At 39.5% G+C, this 22712-nt stretch overlaps 1 protein-coding gene and 1 long non-coding RNA gene across 8 annotated transcripts in view; one reads left to right on the top strand and one right to left on the bottom strand.

The window, feature by feature from the left end:
• Positions 1-22712, top strand: part of LOC123498661 (rho GTPase-activating protein 20-like) — a 190534-nt gene that overhangs the window by 13677 nt on the left and 154145 nt on the right. For 4 of the 6 annotated variants that reach the window (XM_045245983.1, XM_045245979.1, XM_045245980.1 and 1 more), the window contains exon 1: positions 21727-21856. Coding sequence is in view for 2 of the 6 variants with exons in the window: in XM_045245982.1 (XP_045101917.1) it covers positions 21753-21856 (104 nt within the window). In the remaining 4 variants the exon portion in view is untranslated. Of the gene's footprint in view, positions 1-19222; positions 19331-21726; positions 21857-22712 lie in introns of those variants that run through there. The other 2 variants (XM_045245982.1, XM_045245984.1) reach the window with 1 other exon arrangement.
• LOC123498663 lies at positions 1321-22675 on the bottom strand. 2 transcript variants are annotated; one of them, XR_006672757.1, is made up of 3 exons: positions 22538-22675; positions 21235-21332; positions 1321-2405 (listed from the first exon to the last, which is right to left on the bottom strand). It is a non-coding gene; the product is annotated as an uncharacterized LOC123498663 (long non-coding RNA). The 2 variants fall into 2 exon arrangements; XR_006672756.1 differs by lacking the exon at positions 1321-2405 and adding an exon at positions 7687-7745.

Below are 22712 nucleotides of genomic sequence, written 5' to 3'. Positions count from 1 at the left end.
TCCATAGCCTTTAGTCTCTCCTCATATGTCATCCCTTCAAGTTCTGGGACCATTCTTGTAGCCATTTTTTGTAGCCTCTCCAATTTTCTTATGTGTTTCTTTTTATGAGGGATCCACACTACTCCTGCATATTCCAATCGAGGTCTTATTATAGTATTTATCAATTTCTTCATCATTTCTTTGTCCATGTAGTGAAATGCTACTCCAATATTCCTCAGCAAATTATATGTTTCTCAAAAAATTCTATCAATATGGCTTACTGGTTGATTGTTTTCTTCCATATTCACTCCTAAGTCCTTTTCCTTTTTTACTTTCTCCAGTTCTACACCATCTCCCATCTTATAGATTCCCACAGGTTGTCTTTCACTCTTTCCCATTTCCATGACATGGCTTTTGTTCTCATTGAATTCCATTTCCCACTTCTTACTCCATTCCCAGATCTTATTTAGGTCTTCTTGGAGTATTTCACAATCCTCCTTTTGCTTTATAACTCTGCACAGTTTCGTATCATCCGCAAACAAATTTATGTAGCTGTTCACTCCTTCTGGCATGTCGTTAATATAAATGAGGAAAAGTATTGGTGCCTGTGGCACTCCGCTTTCTACTGCTCTCTACTTGGACTTCATATCTTTAACTACCGTCCTTATTTCTCTCCCCCTCAAATAATTTTCTATCCATCTCAATGTGCTTCCTTTTAAGCCACCCTTCTCCTCTAACTTCCACAGTAATCTTGCGTGTGGCACTTTGTCAAACGCCTTTTTTAAATCCAAGTAGAGCAGTCAACCCATCCCTCTCTCTCTTGTACTCTATCAACTATTCTAGAATAGAAGCTCAATAAATTAGTTACACAAGACCGTCCTTTTCTAAAACCAAATTGGCTATTTGATATTAATTTGTTGTCTTCAAGGAACTCGATCCATTGTTTCTTTATTATTCTTTCACACATCTTGCATATTACACTAGTTAGTGATACCGGTCTGTAATTTAAAGGTTCTTCTTTCCTTCCACTCTTATGTGTGTGTGTTTGTGTGTATGTAATTTACCATGGTTGCCAGTTGGTCACCCAGCCAGCCTTCCCCATTATGGGGCAAGTTCAGAGCTCACAGACTGATCTTTGGGTAGGATTGAGACTACAAGACACTCCATACACCGGGAGAGCGAGGTCACAACCCCTTGAGCTACATCCCTTACCTACTTGCTGCTAGGTGAGCAGGGGCTACACATTAAGAGCCGCGCAAATTTACTTCGCCGCTCTGGACTCGAACCCAGGCCTCCTTGATTGTGAGCCGAGTGTGCTAACCACTACACTACAAGGTGTGTATTAACCTAGTTGTATTGTACAGGGATAAAGAGGGGATCATAGTGTTCTGTCTCCATGTCTCCATTTATCCAATTTTTCTTTGAAGTTATGTGCATTATGTGCTATAACAACTTTATCACTCATCGCATTCTAATTTTCCACTGTTTTATGTGGAAAACTGTATTTTCTAATATCCTCCACACACTGCCTCATCCTAATCCTCTTTACATGTCCTCTTATCCTATCTTGTTCTGTCACCCGCACCAGGTTTTCCTTGTCTATCTTTTCAGATTTATTGACTATCTTGTACATTGTTATTAGGCCTCCTCATTCTCTTCTATCTTTTAAGGTTGGCAGTCCCATTTCCTTGAGCCTTTCTTCATATGTTAGGTCCTTTAGTTCTGGCACCATCATTGTAGCAATCTCCTGAATCCGTTCTAATCTTTTTATATCTATTTTAGAGCTCGGAGACCACACCACTGCTGCATATTTCAGCTTTGGATGTATCATGCTTGTGATGATTTTTTTCATCATATCTTTGTCCATGAATTGAAATGCCACTCTTGTATTAGTTAACATTTTATATGATACAGTAAAACCTTGCTTGACGAACGTCTCTAAGGACGAACAATTCGGGAGACGACCAAAAAATTTGTCAATATATCGACCCAGGGGACGAACAATATTTCGGGGGACGAATGCGGTTAAACGGCTCACCGGCAGGCGAGCAGGCGAGCTGTTTGTGTGATAGCCAACCCAGCTATCACAACAACAACAAAACAAAACATAAGCACAAAAGAAAATAGAAACAGGAACATACGAAAAATATTACATAACATAATCTCCGTGCCACCACGATTTTCTCCTGTTTTTCCTGGGCATGGTGATGTTACCGGCACGCTCTACTGTAGCTTCCTCGGCGTCATCCTCTCTGTTATAACGGGGCCTCACATAGCGGCACTGACTTGTGATGCTACACAGCTGTTGTGTAGCTCTGGCACGCTGCGCACATCCAAAGTCCTCTCTCATGACTGTCTTCTCGGATCTTGTCTGTCTTCCTCCCCATCCTCCTCTCCTCCATTCCATCATGCCATCAACGTCCAGTCTATCAAGTAAATAACCTTTTCTTTTTTATTCATTTTATTATCATTTTGATAGCATTTAGGTAAGTAAAACAATTTAGGCTTTCTATAATTATTTCGTTCATGTCATGAATACATTAAAGGTCTATTTTGAATGGGTTTTATGGACAAAGTATGATTTTTTATTGGTCTGGAACGGATTAATGGTATTTCAATACATTCTCATGGGAAAAATTGATTCAAGGGATGAACAAATCGGGTGACGAACAGGATTTAGGAACGAATTATGGTCGTGAGCTGAGGTTTTACTGTATACTAAATATCATGCTTATATGTTTTTCAAGGTTCAGATTTTCCTTTATAATCACTTCCAGATCTTTTTCATCTTTAGTCCTCATTATTTATTCGTCTCCCATCAAATAGTCCCATACCGGTCTTCTTTTGCTTTTTCCTACTTCCATTACATGACATTGCTTGATATTAAAGTCCAATTTCCACTTCTTACTCCATTCATAAATCTTGTTTATATCATCTTGTAACAGGAAACAGTCTTTCTAGGTTTTGATAATTCTTAGTAGCTCTGAATAATCACCAAATAGATTAATGTATCTGTTTATCCCATTGTGAATGTTGTTTATATATATCTGAAACATAATGGGAGCTAATACTGATCCTTATGGCACTCTGCTTGTTACTTTACCCCAAGATGAGTATGCATCTCTGATCATGGTTCTCATCTCCCTGTCCTTCAAATAATCCCTTGTCCACTGTAACAAAGTTCTTTGCAGTCCTCCTATGCTTTCTAGTTTCCAAAGTAGTCTTCCATGAGGGACTTTATCAAAGCTTTTTTTTATGTCCAGGCATACTGTGTCCACCCATCCATCTCTGTTATCCAGTCCTCCTATTACCCTTGAGTAGAAGCTTAATAAATTTGACACACATGACCTTCCTGTCCTGAATCCAAATTGTTTGTTTGTTTGACTTGTTCTTCTTCCAAATGTTTAATCCATTTTCCTTTGATAATTATTTCACACAACTTTCCCATAATGCTTGTAAGTGACACCAGTCTGTAATTAATGACTCAGTTGCCTTTCCCCCTTTAGATATTGATATTACGTTGGCTCTCTTCCATTCTAGTGGAACATTCCCTTCGTTTAGTGAACTTGGAATTATATCCCAAATTGGATCCAGTAGTTGCTCTTTACATTCTTTTAGCACCCAGCCTGAAATACCATCCAGCCCCATTGCTTTTCTGACACATCCAAATTATCCAATACATAATCTTCTAATATCTTCTTTGTGCACTGTGATTTTCTGTAATCCTTGGCAATGCAATGTCCTATTTGGTTCTATTAAATCTTCTACAGTGAACACCATTTTGAACCTCTCATTCATTATTTCACACATTTCCTTTTCTGATTGGTATGTCTTCCCTCCTTTAGTTATTTTTTCTATTGTTTCCTTGTTCTTCATTTCGCCGTTTATAAATTTTAGAAAAGTTCGGATTCATCTTTGCTTTTACTCACCACATCTTTCTCAAAGTTTCTTTTTTTCTCTCTCCTTACTCTAATATATTAATTTCTCGCATCCTTTAATTGCTGTTTGTTATTGTCATTTCTCTGTTTTATGAGTTTCTTCCAAGCTTTATCTTTTGTCTTTTTCGCGTCTGCATATCTAGCATTGTACCAAGTGTGAATTTTATCCTTAACTAGTAAAAGGTACGTATTTCTTTACTCCTTCATGATATTTCTGTATGAATATTTCATATTTTCCTTGTATTGTCCTTTCGCACATAATGTTTCTCCATTCAGTGTCAGCATAAAAGGTCTTAATTATTCAAAATCTGCTCTTGCATAATTTAATCTCTTTTTTTTTGATAATCTCTGTAACTTATCCCATCATCCTCCTGTATTTCCAGCTCTAATGTCACTTGATCACTTCTTTCCATTGGACTGTATGCTGGGAGGGAGCTCTTGTTTCTTTGTGAATATTAGTTCAGGTAATGATGGTTCTTCTTCCCCCCTGTACCTTGTTGACAACTCCACCCACTGGTCCATTGTATTTACCATAGTCAACTGCAACACTTCTTCACTCCACTGACCAGCATTATCCATTACTTCCATCTCTCTCCAGTTTATTTATTTTTTTTACAGTTAAAGTCTCCAACTAAAAGTATTTTTCCATCTCTTCTCAACATATTATTAAGTACTTAATCACCTCTCTTTGCATATCTTTATGTCCCTCAGTTCCCCATGTCTTAGTGGCACATAATGTAACTATAATTTTCCATTTTCCCTATTCCTTTGGTTGTGATTGTTACTCACATTACTTCCACCTTCCCCTCACCATATTGCACATCCTCCACACATATATTATTATGAAACATTATTATCACTCCTCCTCCCCCTTTACCCTTCCTGTCTCTTCTCCAGCTATTATATCCTTCTTTAAAATTAACATGGATCTCTGCTCTTAGTTTTGTTTCAACAATGCACATATCTGGGTTTTTCTCTTTCAAATATGTAATCTTTAACCTCCAACACGCTGGATAACAACCCATCTATATTAGTATATGTCACTCTTAATTTCTTGCCTCCTCTTCCTTTTTCCATAGCTACCATTTCTTTAGTCTCATATCCAGAACCCTCCTGTATAAAATCTTTTTCTTGATCTCTGTCCTTTTCTAATTTTTTTCTTAGCTTCATTTCTTAGCACTTTCTGTTTTTCCCTCTTCTCTAGGTTCATATCTCTCTTATCCAAATATCTTTATGTTCAGTATCATCAGGCAGCCTCCCTTTCCTTGTCATAATTTCCTGCCACTTGGGATCTCGTTTACACTTTCATTGGTCTCTTACCCCTGTCGCTAAATACTCCCAAAGTAATCACTTCCTCCACCTCCTGGTCCAGCTCCTGTGTGCTGTCCTGGACCTGTTTGATAATAGTTTTGGCGAATTCTCTTTCTTCATGTTCTCTCATGAACTTATTTGGATTTTTTTTCTTTTATCCCAAAAATCATGAAACATTTCCTCTTATCCACAGTATCATCCACCAGATCTTCTTTCTCTTTAATTACTTGTATTTGCCTCTTTACTACCTCTGAAAGTTTAATTTTTTCTTCTTGTTCTTGTTTCCATTCATTCTGTAATTCCTTCAGCTTGTTTTTACCTAATCCATCTTCCACCTTGCCCTCAATCCCAACCTTTACTTTTTCCTGTAAGCTCCTTAAGGAGTTTTTGTAGTCTTGACATGTATCTTTTAGTATATCATTTTGTTTCTTTATCTCCTGTAACTCCTCCTTTAATCCTTGTTTGGTTATGTTGACCTTCTCACATTTGACTAATCTCAATCTCAGCTCTGTGTTTTCCATTGTCAGTCTGTCCTGCTTGTCCATTAAACTTGACATCACTTAGTTCAAGTACCTTAACTCTCTTTCTATATTGATCAACTTCCTCATATTTCCTCTTTCATCTCTAAATCCAGAAAATTCTTTATCCATCTTATCCTCAATCTCCTGTGTCCTACAGGTGTTTCAATAAATCACAGATTTTCACTCTGTGGCGTTTGTTCTGATTGTGTTGTACATCTGGCCGCACCACTCATTTCCGTTTCTCCCCCCATTTTTTTCCATCTGTACGATCCAAAAACTTATCTATTATGGAGACAGGAGAACCCTATGGCCCCTTACCTCCCTGTACATACGTCTAGGTTAGGCTCCAATGCCTGTTGTAGCTTGTTTCCTGGGAGCTGTTTCAGCATGTCCTCTTTGTGCGGTGTCAGCAGTGTGTGTGTGTGTGTGTATTTACCTAGTTGTAGTTTTACAGGGCCTGGGCTTTATGCTCGTGTGGCCCCGTCTCCATATCTACACTTATCCAATTTTTCTTTAAAACTATGCACACTCATTGCTGACACCACTTCCTCACTCAAACTGTTCCAAGTCTCAACACATCTTTGTGGAAAACTATATTTTTTAACATCTCTCAGACATCTTCCCTTCCTCAGTTTCTTACTATGCGATGTTGTGCTTCTAATGTCATATTCTTCTCTCAGGATTAATTTGTCATTATCCACTTGATCCATTCCGTTAATCAATTTATAAACTTGTATCAGATCCCCTCTCTCTCTTCTCTGTTCCAGGGTTGGTAGATCCATAGCCTTTAGTCTCTCCTCATATGTCATCCCTTTTACTTCTGGAACCATTCTTGTAGCCATTTTTTTGTAGTCTCTCCAATTTCCTTATGTGTTTCTTTTTATGGGGGGTCCACACCTGCATATTCCAATCTGGGTATTATTATAGTGTGTGTGTGTGTGTGTGTGTGTGTGTGTGTGTGTGTGTGTGTGTGTGTGTGTGTAATAATAATAATAATAATAATAATAATAATAATAATAATATACGGTTTATTAATTTGGCAATGTAAAAAAAATTACACTGAAAATGTACAGGGGGAGGGACATTAAAACAATGAACTGAAATGCTTAACCTAACTATAGATCTAACTTAACCTAGAATTCACTTATTAATTCACTTATGTATTTAAGGCTCGCACAATAGTGGGCACCGCGCTAAGTCGGTACCGATCAGTGCGTGGTGCTCTTAAGGGCGCTACGCGATTATGGTGTCGGATGGCGCGAGCAGGGGGAGGCACGTCGGGGGGTAGCAGGTGGTGGAGACGTGGATGACGCAGCAGTCCTTCCCCAAATTTTTCCAAGGCTTCCTGGTGTCTTGTGGCCAGCCTCGACAGACTCAGGCAGGTCAGGACGTCCTCGTAGGACCTGTAGGCAGGCCCAAGGATGACCCTGAACGCCCTCCTCTGAACCCTCTCCAGCTGTTGTCGTTGTGTGAGATTCAGGGAGGAGGACCACGCTGGGGCGGCTTACATGAGTTTAGGGAGTTTAAAGGTGAGGTACACTCCCCTCAGTTCATCTGCCGGTGCTCCCAGGGACCTGAGTCGACGCAGTAAATAGATTTTGTATGAGGCTGACCTGATGATGTTGGAAACATGCTGCTTCCATGATAATTGATCATCCACCAAGACACCTAGAAGCTTGGTGCTGCAGACCACCTGGAGGGAGTGAGGGCCCACAGATAGCTGGGGAGGGGGGACTGCTGCTGTGGAGGTACAAATGTGCATCACCACGATCTTGGTGTGGTTGATGGTCATTTTGTTGTCCTCCGTCCACGTCTGTAGTTGGTTAAGAGTGGACTGAAGTGCTGAGAAGTCTGGGTTGGTGTTGTTGACTGGTACGCCCACGGTGCAGTTGTCCACATACTTCCAGCGGTGGGGGGTGTGGACGAGAGCATTGTTGATGAGGATGAGGAAGCACAGTGGACCCATCTTGGTCCCCTGAGGGACCCCGCATGTGAGCTGTTGGAAAGAGGAGACAGAGCCCTGATAACGAACGGCCTGACACCTTCCCGTGAGGAAGTTTGCCAGCCACGCTATCAGGTAGGGAGAGAGACCCAGAGTGATGGCTTTATTTATCACAACAGTGTGATCAACAAGATCAAAGGCCTTTCTGAAGTCCACAAAAGCAATAGCTAGAGAAGTGTTGTGTTTGTCCAGGTGGCTGTGGACGAATTCCAGGAAGTTGACAAGGTAGTGAGATGTGGAGGTGGATTTAATATTGCCAAATTGTTGTGTGTCAATAGAGTTACAAATTTTGTTATAGGCCCAGTCGAACACAAAATCTTCACAGACAAGGCTGGGTATAGGGGTGATGGCGACTGGTCTTAGATCATTCAGTGACTGTGGATTAGAAATTTTGGGAGGGTGACGTAAGATGTCTTCCAGTCATCGGGGCAGGAATGTTGAGAAAGGGAGGCATTGATGATAGAGCAAAGGGTGTGGCAAGTTCTGGGGCAAATTCTCTGTAAATTTTGATGGGAGGTCAGTGGGAGTGGTGGATCTGTTTAGTTTAAATTTAAGAAGCTTCCTGTAAACATCAACTTCCTGGACAGGGGTGGAGGAGGAGGCAGGAGGTAGGCTGGGAGAGTAGTAGAGTGAAGGGAGGAGTGTCTGACAGATCGCAGCGAAGTGACCGTTAATCTCTTCGGCCGCGTTGTCAGGTGAAAGGTGTGAAACACAGGGAAGAGAAGAGGCTTGTTTTTGTAAACCACACAAAGACTTAATCTTGTCGTACCACTGTCTGTTGTTAGTAAGCTTGAGATGGTGAATTTTGTCTGGGTAGTAGCTTGCCTTGGCTTTTTTAATTTCCCTGATAACTCTGTTCCTTAAACTCCTGTACTGGTCAGGGCTAGAGTGGAAAGCCCTGTCACGCTGACGAAGGAGTCGTTTGATGCAGGGCATCATCCAAGGGGCATCAGATGGGTCCACTGTGATGTCCTTGGTGGGAAGTAGTGGTGGAAGGCTTCCGTTGTGGTGGTGAAGTAGTTCCGCCATTTTGTGTGGACGTCTTCCTCCTCCAGTACCTCGGTCCACGGGTGATGTGTCAGCCACTGCCCAAATTCCCTCATGGCGGAGTCAGGCATGGGCCTGTGGGATCTGGTGACAGTTGACCTGGGAACCGAGGTGGTGGGGTGGGTGTCCACAGGATGGAGAGGTGGGTGCTGCGTCCCATGGGGGGGAGTGGCTTGGGAGGCGAGTACTGCTGGCTCAGGTTTGTCATGATAAGGTCGAGGGTGGACTGGTGGTGGGTGGGGAAGTCCACGACCTGGGTGAGGTGTAGCTGGTGCAGGATTTCACTGATATCCAAGCGGTTGAAGTCACCACAGATTACCAGCTTGGCGGCAGGAAATCTCACCCGTAGAGCATCAGCAGTCTCGATGATGTGATCAGTGAGCAACCGTGCAGTGGCGGCCCGTGGAGGGTGGTAGACAGCACACACAATGATGGAGGCTGTGTTGCGGGGGTGGCAGGGGGGGTAACCCTCACCCTCACCCACAGGGCCTCCAATCCGGCGGGGACGTCGACGTGTAGGTGTGAGGGGCTGAGGTCAGAGCGGCAAAACAGGGCCACTCCTCCCCCCCTGCGTTGATTCCTGAGGTGGTGGAACAGCTGGTAATCTTGAATCATACACACCTCAGGAGTTATCTGCCACGCCTCCGTGATCGCCACAATGTCTGCACAGTTAGATCTCACTGACACTATCAACTCATCCATCTTGTTCGCCAGTGATGTCACGTTGGAAAGGAGGAGAGAGGGAAGACTATACCACGCGCGCAGAACTTCGAAGTGTTTGTATTCCCTCTCCTCAACCTTCCGCCCCTTCCTTACGGTAGATGTGATCACTTTAATGGGACGCACCACACTCCTTCCTCCCTTGGATCCACGATTCCGAAATAACTGTAAGTTTTTGAGGCTTTGAATGACCTCTGATGGAGGGTACCCAGCCTCACATCTACGGCGCATAAGGGCATCGCGTCCGTAGCTTAGCACTGCAGCACTCATTTCACTGTTTGTCCAGACGTGCACTAACTTATAATATCGAAATTGTTTGTATTATAACACTAGGGCGAGCACTAATTAACCTATTAATAACTTATACAAAGGGGGAGGGGGGGGAGGCCAACAGGCTGGCCGTGGCTGCCGAGGCGCAAGGTCACACGTCCGACCCGAGTGAGGTCAGGAGTTTGTGTGTGTGTGTGTGTGTGTCTTTTATTTATTTATATATTTATTTATTTATTTATTTATTTATTTATTTTATTTTATTTTATTTTATTTTATTTTGTTATTTATTTATTTTATTTTATTTATTTATTTATTTATTTATTTATTTATTTATTTATTTATTATTATTTTTTTGTGTGTATATACCTAGTTGTATTTACCAAGTTGTAGTTTTACAGGGCCTGGGCTTTATGCTCATGTGGCCCTGTCTCCATATCTACACTTATCCAATTTTTCTTTAAAACTATGCACACTCGTTGCTGACACCACTTTTTCACTCAAACTGTTCCACGTCTCAACACATCTTTGTGGGACACTATATTTTTTAACATCTCTCAGACATCTTCCCTTTCTCAGCTTTTTACTATGCAATCTTGTGCTTCGAATGTCATATTCTTCTCTCAAGATCAATTTCTCATTATCCACTTGGTCCATTCCGTTGATCAATTTATAAACTTGTATCAGATCCCCTCTCTCCCTTCTCTGTTCCAGGGTTGGTAGATCCGTAGCCTTTAGTCTCTCCTCATATATCATCCCTTCAATTATATAAATACGGCTTACCGGTTGATTATTTTCTTCCATCGTCACTTCCAAGTCCTTTTCCTTTTTTACTTTCTTGAGTTCTACTCCATCTCGCATCTTATAGATTCCCACTGGTCGTCTTTCACTCTTTCCCGTTTCCATGACATGGCTTTTGTCCACATTGAATTCCATCTCCCACTTCTTACTCCATTTCCAGATCTTATTTAGGTCTTCCTGCAGTATTTCACATTCCTCTTTTTGCTTTATAACTCTGCATACTTTCGCATCGTCCGCAAACAGATTTATGTAACTGTCCACTCCCTCTGGCATGTCGTTTATATATATGAGAAAAAGTATTGGTGCCAATACTGACCCCTGTGGCACTCCGCTTTCTACTGCTCTCCACTTAGACTTTATATCATTAACTACTGTCCTTATTTCTCTCCCTTTCAGATAATTTTCTATCCATCTTAATGTGCTTCCTTTTAAGCCACCCTTCTCTAACTTCCACATTAATCTTGCATGTGGCACTTTATCAAACGCCTTTTTTAAATCCAAATAAATACAGTCAATCCATCCCTCTCTCTCTTGTACTCTATCAACTATTCTAGAGAAAAACTCTGTAAATTTGTTACACATGACCTACCTCTTCTAAAACCAAATTGGCTATTTGATAATAATTTATTGTCTTCAAGGACCTCGATCCATTGTTTCTATATTACTCTTTCATACATCTTGCATATTACATTAGTTAGTGATACTGGTCTGTAATGTAAAGGTTCTTCCTTCCTTTCTTATATGTATGGGAACCACCTCAGCTCTTTTCCATTCTACTGATACTGTTCCATTTTCTATTGAGCATTTTATGATGTTGTATATAGGTCTTGCTAGTTCTTCTCTACATTCTTTTAATATTCTGCCGAGACTTCATCCGGTCCCATTGCCTTCTCTTCATCTAATCCCATCATCAACTCTTTTATTTCAAGCTTGGTTACTTTAATCTCTTTCATATAGAGATGGTCTCTCTATTACCCTGTGGTCTTTCAAATTTGGATTCCTTAGTAAAGACCTCCTGAAATTTACTATTTAACAGTTCTACCATACTTTATGGGTCTTCCACCATCCCGTTCTCTCCTTTTAACCTTTCTATTGTTTTTTTTTTGTCTTATTTTTCCATTTGTGAATCTGTAGAACAATTTTGGTTGCTCCTTACATTTTTTGACAATATCCTTTTCATAGTTCCTTTCCTCTTCCTTCCTCACCTTAGCATATTCATTTCTCGCTGCCTTGAAGTTTTCCTTATTTTCTGGATTTCTATTTCTCCTCCGCCTTTTCCATGCTCCATCTCTTTTCTCCTTTGCCCTAGCACACCTTACTGTCCTTATTTCTCTCCCTTTCAGATAATTTTCTATCCATCTTAATGTGCTTCCTTTTAAGCCACCCTTCTCTAACTTCCACATTAATCTTGCATGTGGCACTTTATCAAACGCCTTTTTTTTTAAATCCAAATAAATACAGTCAATCCATCCCTCTCTCTCTTGTACTCTATCAACTATTCTAGAGAAAAACTCTGTAAATTTGTTACACATGACCTACCTCTTCTAAAACCAAATTGGCTATTTGATAATAATTTATTGTCTTCAAGGACCTCGATCCATTGTTTCTATATTACTCTTTCATACATCTTGCATATTACATTAGTTAGTGATACTGGTCTGTAATGTAAAGGTTCTTCCTTCCTTTCTTATATGTATGGGAACCACCTCAGCTCTTTTCCATTCTACTGATACTGTTCCATTTTCTATTGAGCATTTTATGATGTTGTATATAGGTCTTGCTAGTTCTTCTCTACATTCTTTTAATATTCTGCCGAGACTTCATCCGGTCCCATTGCCTTCTCTTCATCTAATCCCATCATCAACTCTTTTATTTCAAGCTTGGTTACTTTAATCTCTTTCATATAGAGATGGTCTCTCTATTACCCTGTGGTCTTTCAAATTTGGATTCCTTAGTAAAGACCTCCTGAAATTTACTATTTAACAGTTCTACCATACTTTATGGGTCTTCCACCATCCCGTTCTCTCCTTTAATCTTTCTATTGTTTTTTTTTGTCTTATTTTTCCATTTGTGAATCTGTAGAACAATTTTGGTTGCTCCTTACATTTTTTGACAATATCCTTTTCATAGTTCCTTTCCTCTTCCTTCCTCACCTTAGCATATTCATTTCTCGCTGCCTTGAAGTTTTCCTTATTTTCTGGATTTCTATTTCTCCTCTGCCTTTTCCATGCTCCATCTCTTTTCTCCTTTGCCCTAGCACACCTTGCATTAAACCAATCTTTCTTTCCTTCTTCTTTAGGTCTATATTTCGGGACATATTCCCTGACTCCTGTTTTGTATATTTCCAAAAATAAGTTATATTTCTCTTGCACCCTCTCTGAGTTTTCCATCTCCTCCCAGTTAACGTTTTTGAAATAGTTCTTGAGGTTCTCAATATCAGCCTTTTTGTAGTTTAATCAGTCTCCTTTGTATGATTCGTCTCTATCTTCCTTTCCCTCTTCTATATCCATTTCTAATATTACATGGTCACTCTTTCCCAATGGGCACTTATATCTTATATTATTGTTCATTTGTATATCCCTTGTAAAAACCAGGTCCAATCTCGCCGGCTCGTCATTTCCTCTGAATCTTGTGTTTTCCTTTACTCTTTGGTCCATCATATTATCTATCATTAGATTCAGGAATCTTTCTCCCCAGGCTTCTTCCCCCATATCACTTTCATAATTTTCCCAGTCTACCTCCTTACAGTTGAAATCTATTAATATCACTTTTCTCCTTTCTTTAATGACTCTCGTGTGTGTGTATTTACTTTGTTGTATTTACCTATAAGTCCGACTCAAATATGAAGGCCGCTGAAGGGGGAGATCTATCGGGGATTCCCCAGCTGCTTCCCCAGCTGCGGCGTCGCCAAACGTCGCAGCCCCAATCAAAGGATTAACACTGAAGTGTGGAGAAACGCCCATCTCTCTCTCTCTCTCTCTCTCTCTCTCTCTCTCTCTCTCTCTCTCTCTCTCTCTCTCTCTCTCTCTCTCTCTCTCTCTCTCTCTCTCTCTCTCTCTCTCTCTCTCTCTCTCTCTCTCTTGTTACTACTTCCTCCTGTTTCTTATTACTATATAGTTCTGTCATGCGTGTGTGTGTGTGTGTGTGTGTGTGTGTGTGTGTGTGTGTGTGTGTGTGTGTGTGTGTGTGTATAATCCTGCTTGCAGTCTTTCAACAGTTTACGTATTGGTTCTCCTGTGACACACTCTCTTCTCTCTCTCTCTCTTCTCTCTCTCTCTCTCTCTCTCTCTCTCTCTCTCTCTCTCTCTCTCTCTCTCTCTCTCTCTCTCTCTCTCTCTCTCTCTCTCTCTAAAATAGACAATTAGACATGCATCTTTTTTGTTGTTTTATTTTACTCTTTTTCCACACCACCCATGAGGTAAGAGTTAAGGTGCGTTATTTTTATAGAGGTTTTACCCTGTAGGCATAATCCTCTCTCAGCTATTTAATCAGACAGTTCTTCGTCAGAAGTGTCCTCCACATTGATAATAAAAGAATTCTCTAAGCAGAACTTGTTGACGCTGTAAATAATTAATTTCTCCTGACTATGAAGGTTACGATGGCGAGTAGCGCGGACGAGATATTCACCTTCCATCCTGAGCGATAGGGAATGACTCGATTTGACCTATTATCAGCGGTCAGGAGGTTGACCTCACCCATGTCCAACTTTGAAAAGTAGCAACGCTGGAGAGCAGTGGTGCTACATTTTGTGGTATCTATACAAAATCATTGTCTTCATTACACTAAAACACTATTCAAAGCTCTCTATACATCCTTATTAGAAATTTAGAGGAATACACTTTTATGACGGTTCATTAAGATTTAAGTTAATAATGAGATCGAAACATGTGCTACGATGCTTCACGCCGCAGGGAATCCCGTTAGGTTTTCAGCGGCCTTCATATTTGAGCCGGACTTATAGTTGTAGTTTTACAGGGCCTAAGCTTTATGCTCGTGTGACCCCGTCTCCATATCTACACTTATCCAATCTTACTTTAAAAGTATGCACACTCGTTGCAGACACTACTTCTTCATTCAAACTGTTCCACGTCTCAATACATCTTTGCGGGAAACTATATTTTTTAACATCTCTCAGCCATCTTCCCTTTCTCAGCTTTTTACTATGCGATCTTGTGCTTTGAATGTCATATTCTTTCAGGATCAGTTTCTCATTATCCACTTGGTCCATTCCATTGATCATTTTGTAAACTTGTATCAGATCCCCTCTCTCCCTTATTTGTTCTAGGGTTGGTAGATCCATAGCCTTTAGTCTCTCTGCATATGTCATTCCTTCAAATTCTGGAACCATTCTTGTAGCCATTTTTTGTAGTCTCTCCAAGTTCCTTATGTGTTTCTTTTTATGAGAGGTCCACACTACTCCTTCATATTCCAATCTGGGTCTTTTTATAGTACACTCGACCCTCGAAACAACGGACCTCCCATCAATGGATTTCGGAAACTACGGACAAATTCTGGAGTCCGGTTTAATCTACGGACGAATATTAAAATGCGCGCGATTGTCCGTTCCCAGCAAATTATTGTCCAGTAGGTGGCGGGTCGGTCGTGTCATCAACTGTTGGCCGCCATGTTTAATCTTCAGTCCGTGCGTTTTCAACCAACAGCAAACATTGTCTAGTGCTTACCACGGCTTTTTTTATGCATTTGTACCCGTCCCACGAGTGCTTAACCTATCCAAAATGCCTCCTAAACCTAGTAAACAAGTGAAGCGTAATCGAAAGGCTCTTCCAGTGGCTGCTAAGCTTCAACTAATACGAAAATTAGAAAAAGGAACAAGTGTTGTGAAGCTGGGTGAGAGAACTTTTTTTTCTGTATTGTTTATTAATATTTATTAAACTGACCATGCTCATGTCATCTATTTCAGGTTATTTGTTGTACTTAATGCTTTGTAATAATGCTTGAATGATTTCTTAATGATTACTCGGTATTTTACGTACATTTTATACAGTTTTTTACGTACCTTTACAAAGAACGGACTTTTGCAATCTACGGACAGGGTCGTGCACGCATTTGTCCGTTGTTTCGAGGGTCGAGTGTACTTATCAATTTCTTCATCATTTCTTTGTCCATGTAGTGAAATGCTACTCCAATATTCCTTTGCAAATTATATGTCTCTCTAAAAATTCTATCAATATAGCGTACCGGTTTATTGTTTTCTTTCATCGTCACTCCTAAGTCCTTTTCCTTTTTTACTTTCTCCAGTTCTACTCCATCTCCCATCTTATAGATTCCCACGGGTCGTCTTTCACTCTTTCCCATTTCCATGACATGGCTTTTGTCCACGTTGAATTCCATTTCCCACTTTTTACTCCATTCCCAGATCTTATTTAGGTCTTCTTGCAGTATTTCACAATCCTCTTTTTGCTGTATAACTCTGCACAGTTTTGTATAATCTGCAAACAGATTTATGTAGCTGTTCACTCCTTCTGGCATGTCGTTAATATAGATGGGGAAAAGTATTGGTGCCAATACTGATCCCTGCGGCACTCCGCTTTCTACTACTCTCCACTTGAACTTCATATCTCTATCTACTGTCCTTATTTCTCTCCCCCTCAAATAATTTTCTATCCTTCTCAATGTGCTTCCTTTTAAGCCACCCTTCTCCTCTAACTTCCATAGTAATCTTGCATGTGGAACTTTGTCAAACGCCTTTTTTAAATCCAAATAAATACAGTCAACCCATCCCCTCTCTCTCTTGTACTCTATCAATTATTCTAGACTAGAAACTCAATAAATTAGTTACACTCGACCGTCTTTTTCTAAAACCAAATTGGCTATTTGATATTAATTTGTTGTCTTAAGGAACTCGATCCATTGTTTCTTTATTATTCTTTCACACATCTTGCATATTACACTAGTTAGTGATACCAGTCTGTAATTTAAAGGTTCTTCCTTCCTTCCGCTTTTATATATGGGAACCACCTCAGCTCTTTTCCATTCTACTGGTACTGTTCCATTTTCTATTGAGCATTTTATGATGCTAGTTCTTCCCTACATTCTTTCAGTATTCTGCCTGAGACTTCATCTGGTCCCATTGCCTTCTCTTCATCCAGTTCCTTCATTAACTCTTTTGTTTCAAGGTTGGTTACTTTAACCTCTTTCATATAGACTGTCTCTCTATTACCTTGTGGCCTTTCAAATTTGGATTCCTTAGTAAAGACCTTGAATTTATTATTTAATAGTTCTGCCATACTTTTTGGGTCTTTCACCATCCTGTTCTCTCCTTTTAACCTTTCTATTGTTTCTTTTTGCCTAATTTTTCCATTTATGAATCTGTAGAACAATTTTGGTTGCTCCTTACATTTTTTGATAATGTCTTTTTCAAAGTTTTTTTCCTCTTCCTTCCTCACCTTAACATATTCATTTCTTGCTGCCTTGAAGTTTTCCTTATTTACTGGATTTCTATTTCTCCTCCACCTTTTCCATGCTCCATCTCTTTTCTCCTTTGCCCTAGCACATCTTGCATTAAACCAATCTTTCTTTCCTTCTTCTTTAGGTCTATATTTTGGGACATACTTTCCGACTCCTGTTTTGTATATTTCCAAAAATAAGTTATACTTCTCTTGCATCGTCTCTGAGTTTTCCATCTCCTCCCAGTTTACGATTTTAAAATAGTTCTTGAGATTCTCAATATCAGCCTTTCTGTAATTTAATCGGTCTCCTTTGTATGAATCGTCTCTATCTTCCTTTCCCTCTTCTATATCCATTTCTAATATTACATGGTCACTCTTTCCTAATGGGCACTTATATCTTATATCATCGTTCATTTATATACCCCTTGTAAAAATTAGGTCCAATCTCGCCGGCTCGTCATTTCCTCTGAATCTTGTGCATTCCTTTACTTTCTGGTCCATCATATTGTCTATCATTAGGTTCAGGAATCTTTCTCCCCTGGCTTCTTCCCCCATACCACTTTCATAATTTTCCCAGTCCACTTTACAGTTGAAATCTCCTACTAATATCACTTTTCTCCTTTCTTTAACGATTCTCGTTAGACTCCTTATTGTGTCATCTATCATGTCTTTATATTCTTGATTGGTCCATGAATTTGTTTTTGGTGGCACATATGTGACAATGATTTTTAACTCTTTTTTATTAATATGCATCTCAACATACAGTACTTCTGTTTTTTCTTCCTCACATTCCACTTGGTTTACCATCATCTCCTTCCTTAACATTATCATGACTCCTCCTCCTCCTTTACTCCCTCTGTGTGTGTGTGTGTGTGTGTGTGTGTGTTTCCATTTCCTGCATTTATTATCTCTTTCTTTTTCATTCCAATGTTGACCAATAGTGTGGCTTCATACATGTGACGTCAAATCACCTGCGTGAAAGAACTTTGAAGGGGGAGCTGGGAAACAAGGGGAGTGGGAAGGACGTGTATATTAGGACATTGTTTTAAATTTTGCTTTCTAACCAACTTAAATTAATCAAGCCTGCAATTTCATAATATTGTAGTAGCACTGGATTTTTGTTTTTGTTTTTAGCATGTATTACTTGTGATTTCAGAATGAGAAAGAAGTCACAGATCAGCTGATAAGTGTTTTAAGATATTAGAATGTGTTAGTGGTATGCTTGGTTGGATCTAGGGTAGTGTTAGGTTAGGTTAGGGTAGGGTAGGGTAGGGTAGGGTAGGGTAGGGTAGGTTAAGTTAGGTTAGGATGGTTTGGATAGATTTGTGTGGGTATGATGTAGGGAAGAAAGGGTTTTGGTACGTTCAGGCAGGTAATAGTAACTAAGATTGGTATGGGTAGATTTATGTGGGTCTGCGTGAGTGAATTTCAAGATGGGTGATATAATATGGAAATTTTGGAGAGTTGAATTGTCATCTTACATGTTTTATTCACAATGCAGCCATATAAAAATTGATGAAGATGGTGAGTGTGGCAATAAAATGAAATTCCTTCTGGAGTTGGTGGTAAGTGGGGGATTTACTCAGTGGATTATCCCTCTTTATCATGGTGGTAAAGCTCCAGCATATAAGGCATTCATTGCAGTTCACTGTCTGTCCTGTTATGCTGTCTCTGTGCACTGCCTGAGCTGTCATGGTCACTACTCACATTTGGTGCTTTATGAGGTACTGTATGTATCTTGCTTTACTCACCATGCCTTACATATTCTTTGGTGCCTGTGTGTATTTTATTTATGTACCATACCTTGCATATTTGCTGGTGCCTATATATATATATATATATATATATACATATATCTTGCATTTATTTATGATACCCTAACATATTCTCTAGTACCACATGACCTCATTGTGACATTTTAAGTTTCATTAATGAATCTACTACATATTCTCTCCCAGGAACAAGGGACTGTTGATAGTACGTGAAGTGTGACTTAGTGACCATGTATGCTGATCATTTAACCACCCATCCAGATGTCATTCTTTTTATATTATCTATCCATGGGATAAATTCACAACAAGAGGCATCCTTGAATGGGAACTAACACTTACCAAACCAACAAATGAGAACACTAAAGGTAACATGAGAGCAACATGTCACTGTTGAGGTTATAGTGATCACTAGGATACAAGTGATCATTGCTAATAGTCCCTCTTGTTATTTCAGATGAATTGGAGTGATCCAGTGCATGGAAAGCAGGCCAGTATGACGTAAGACATTCATGAAGAAGCCACCAGACTGAGAGCGAGAGGAGGGCCCAGCCTCGGGAGTTTTGTTAGTATTGCTTTACTTTTGTTTCTGTATACACTCAGGGTCAGTTGTTGAGCAACATTCCATATCTATTATCACTGTATTTTGTGACTTCCTGCAGTGTTTAGTTCTCAAATCTGCTGATAGTCTTTTGAATTTGGATCACCAACAGATTTTTACTTGATTGAATGACATAAGATTGACATAAAATGACAAAAAGTGAAAACAGTTATGGAAAAAGGTTAGTAAGTAATTGAATATGACTATTATAATTGATTGATTTATCAATATGCATTAATAAACTTTAATCATATGTTATCTATTTCTGCGGAGCCAAACTCTATGAAGAATAAGTGTTAGACTTCTCTCTGCAATTATTTTATTTTTTTTTTTTTTATGCAAGAGGGGAAACTGGCCAAGGGCAACAAAAATGGAAAAAAAAAAGGCTGTTAAAGATCATAGGAGTTATCCAGAATTCATGGACAAATGTCTTGAAACCTGCCTCTTGAAAAGAAGTCAAGTCATAAGATGAAAATACAGAAACAGGCAGGGAGTTCCAGAGTTTACCAGAGAAAGGTATGAATGATTGAGAGTGCACTGGTTAACTCTTGTATTAGAGAGTTGGACAGAATATGGGTGAGAAGAAGAAGAAAATCTTGAGCAGCAAGGCCTCAAGAGGAGGGGAGGCATGCAGTTAGCAAGATCAGTAAAACAGTTAGCATAAAAGTAGTGATAAAAGATAACAAGAGATGCAACATTCCAGTGGTGAGAAAGAGGCTGAAGACAGTCAGTCAGAGGTGGGGAGTTGATGAGACGAAAAACTATTGATTCCATCCTATCTAACAAAACTGTGTGAGTGGGAGCCGTCTTCCACTTACATGTGAAAAGTACTCCATACAAGAACAGATAAGGCCCTTGTACAGAGTTAGCAGTTGGAGGAACGAGAAAAACTGGTGGAGACGCTTCAGAATGCAAACTTCATAGAAGCTATTTTAACAAGAGATGAGATATGAAGTTTCCAGTTTAGTTTATGAGTAAAGGACAGACCAAGGATATTCAGTGTAGAAAAGGGAGATGGTTCAGTGTCATTGAAGAAAAGGCGATAGTTGTCTGGAAGGTTGTGTCAAATTAATAAATGGAGGAATTGAGTTTTTGAGGCATTGAACACTTCTAAGTTTTCTCTGCCCCAATAAGAAATCTTAGAAAGATCAAAAGTAAGGCTATCTGTAACATCCGTGCGTGATAAGTTGACTTCCTGAATTGGAAGTCTTTGAAAAGATGTGGAAAAGTGTAGAGTTGTATCATCAGCATAGGACTGGATAGGGCAAGAAGTTTGGTTAAGAAGATCATTAATGAATAATAGAAAGAGAGTGGGTGACAGGACAGAACCCTGAGGAACACCGCTGTTAATAGATTTAGGAGAAGAACAGTTGCTGCAATAGAATAGTAGGAAAGGAAACATGAGATAAAGTTGCAGAGAGAAGGATAGAAATGATAGGAGGGCAGTTTTGAAATGAAAGCTTTGTGATAGACTCTGTCAGAAGCTTTTGATATGTCTAATGCAACAGTAAAAATTTCACAGAAATCTCTAAAAGAGGATGACCAAGACTCAGTAAGGAAAGCCAGAAGATCACCAGTAGAGTGGCCTTGATGGAAGCCATACTGGCAATTAGAGAGAGAAGATTGTGAAGTGGCAAGTGTTTTAGAATCTTCCTATTGAGGATAGATTAAAACATTTTAGACAAGCAAGAAATTAAAGCTGTAGGGCTGTAGTTTGAGGGATTGGAATGGTCATCTTTTTTTAGGGACAGGCTGAATGTAGACAAATTTCCAGCATGAAGGAAGGGTAGAAGTTGATGGATATAGTTGAAAGAGTTTGGCCAGGTGAATGCAAGTATTTTATTATGGAAATGGTGATGGTAACTTACCCTCCAGTAATGAATTTTTTTTTGTGTGTGTTTTTCTTTAGGAACTGGCTTCTCATTGGGACTTTTTATCCCTTTGTTGCCTCAAGCCAATGCCTCTCCTAAATATTAAAGGGAAAGAAATTATTGTTATTGCATTGCAATGATTAAGTAATGCTAATGATATAGTATATCTTATTTCAAGTACTTCTCCTAAATATAAAAGGGAAAGAAATTATTTTATTGTCCTGAAATGATTAAGCAAGGCTAATGATATAGTGTATTATATTTCAAGCACTGATGTTGCTGAGGTAATTATCTATTTATCTACACACCAAACTGGCAATCTCACATGTGGTAGCACAAATAGGGCACCACAAGTGCTCATGCACACACCCTTCACATTTATATTTTGCAGGTGCTGATGTGTTTTAGGAAGTAGGTGGTTGAATAATGGTAATGAGTGTGGTATGTTTGAGGTATTGAGTGATGGTAATGATGATGATGTGTTTGCAGGTGTTGAGGGTGGTTGAGGGTGGGATATGAGCACGTGGACTGAGAGGATGCAGCAACGAGCCGCCACTCTAGGCAATGTGGTCACCTCCTGTGGCCATCCAGGTGTTCTCTATCCTCGTAGGCTTGAAAAGTGAGTCCCTCTATGTACATCACTGCCTTCACTCACTCTCTTTAGTGTAGCTAACTCATCTATTTGTTTATCTCCATAGTCTAGAATCTGTGTATTAATTGGTATTGATTTATTTTGGCACATTTTATTAGTTTGATCTATCCATTTATGTTTACTGAATAACCCTGTGCAAAGATTTTCAGTCAGTTTAATAAATAGTGTATGGTTTGCTTTAGATTTTATGTTAACTAGTATTTGATTTGCATTGGAATTTATATTGTTTTACTTGGTTGGAAGTTACTGAATGTTGTCAACTCAAAGCTACATAGAAGCTGCCTCATGCTGGTGGTTGTGTGGACATGGCCTAGTACAGAGGAGCAAGTAAGGGAGCAAGCTTCAGGTTATGCTGGTAGTCTGTATTCCTCTGTAACTGAAGTCATCTTGTGTTGGTTTAATGTACTTAGATGCTACACACTAGTTTTCAAAGTAGCCTAATCTGACTTTATACTGTTCTTTCACTGAGGTCATCTTGTTTGGGTTTTCAAAGCAGCCTTACCTAATGGTTACTAACCCACATGTATTACTGAAAGTGGGTTCTAATTTCATTTTTTCTGTAATAGATGCACAGTTTGTTTTTATTTATGCAGCTCTGTATTTCTAACTTCCCTCAACTCACTGTACACATTATTCTTTCATCCTTACTTGGCATATCTGATTTCTTATTGATGTTTCACCACTTCTGCTATCCATTCTTTGCAGACACAATACAGGTGCAGTTTCAGTCAAAATTCTATTAATGTGCTATACTCCATTTTCTTTGACTTTAGTCACCCAGTTTTGTTTTACATATCTCACTTTTCATGTCCCAATGATCTAT

This window comes from Portunus trituberculatus, chromosome 48, assembly GCF_017591435.1.
Source record: "Portunus trituberculatus isolate SZX2019 chromosome 48, ASM1759143v1, whole genome shotgun sequence".
Lineage (NCBI taxonomy): Eukaryota > Metazoa > Arthropoda > Malacostraca > Decapoda > Portunidae > Portunus > Portunus trituberculatus.
Note: the sequence above shows the minus strand (reverse complement) of the source record. Positions and strands in the feature narration are given on the sequence as shown.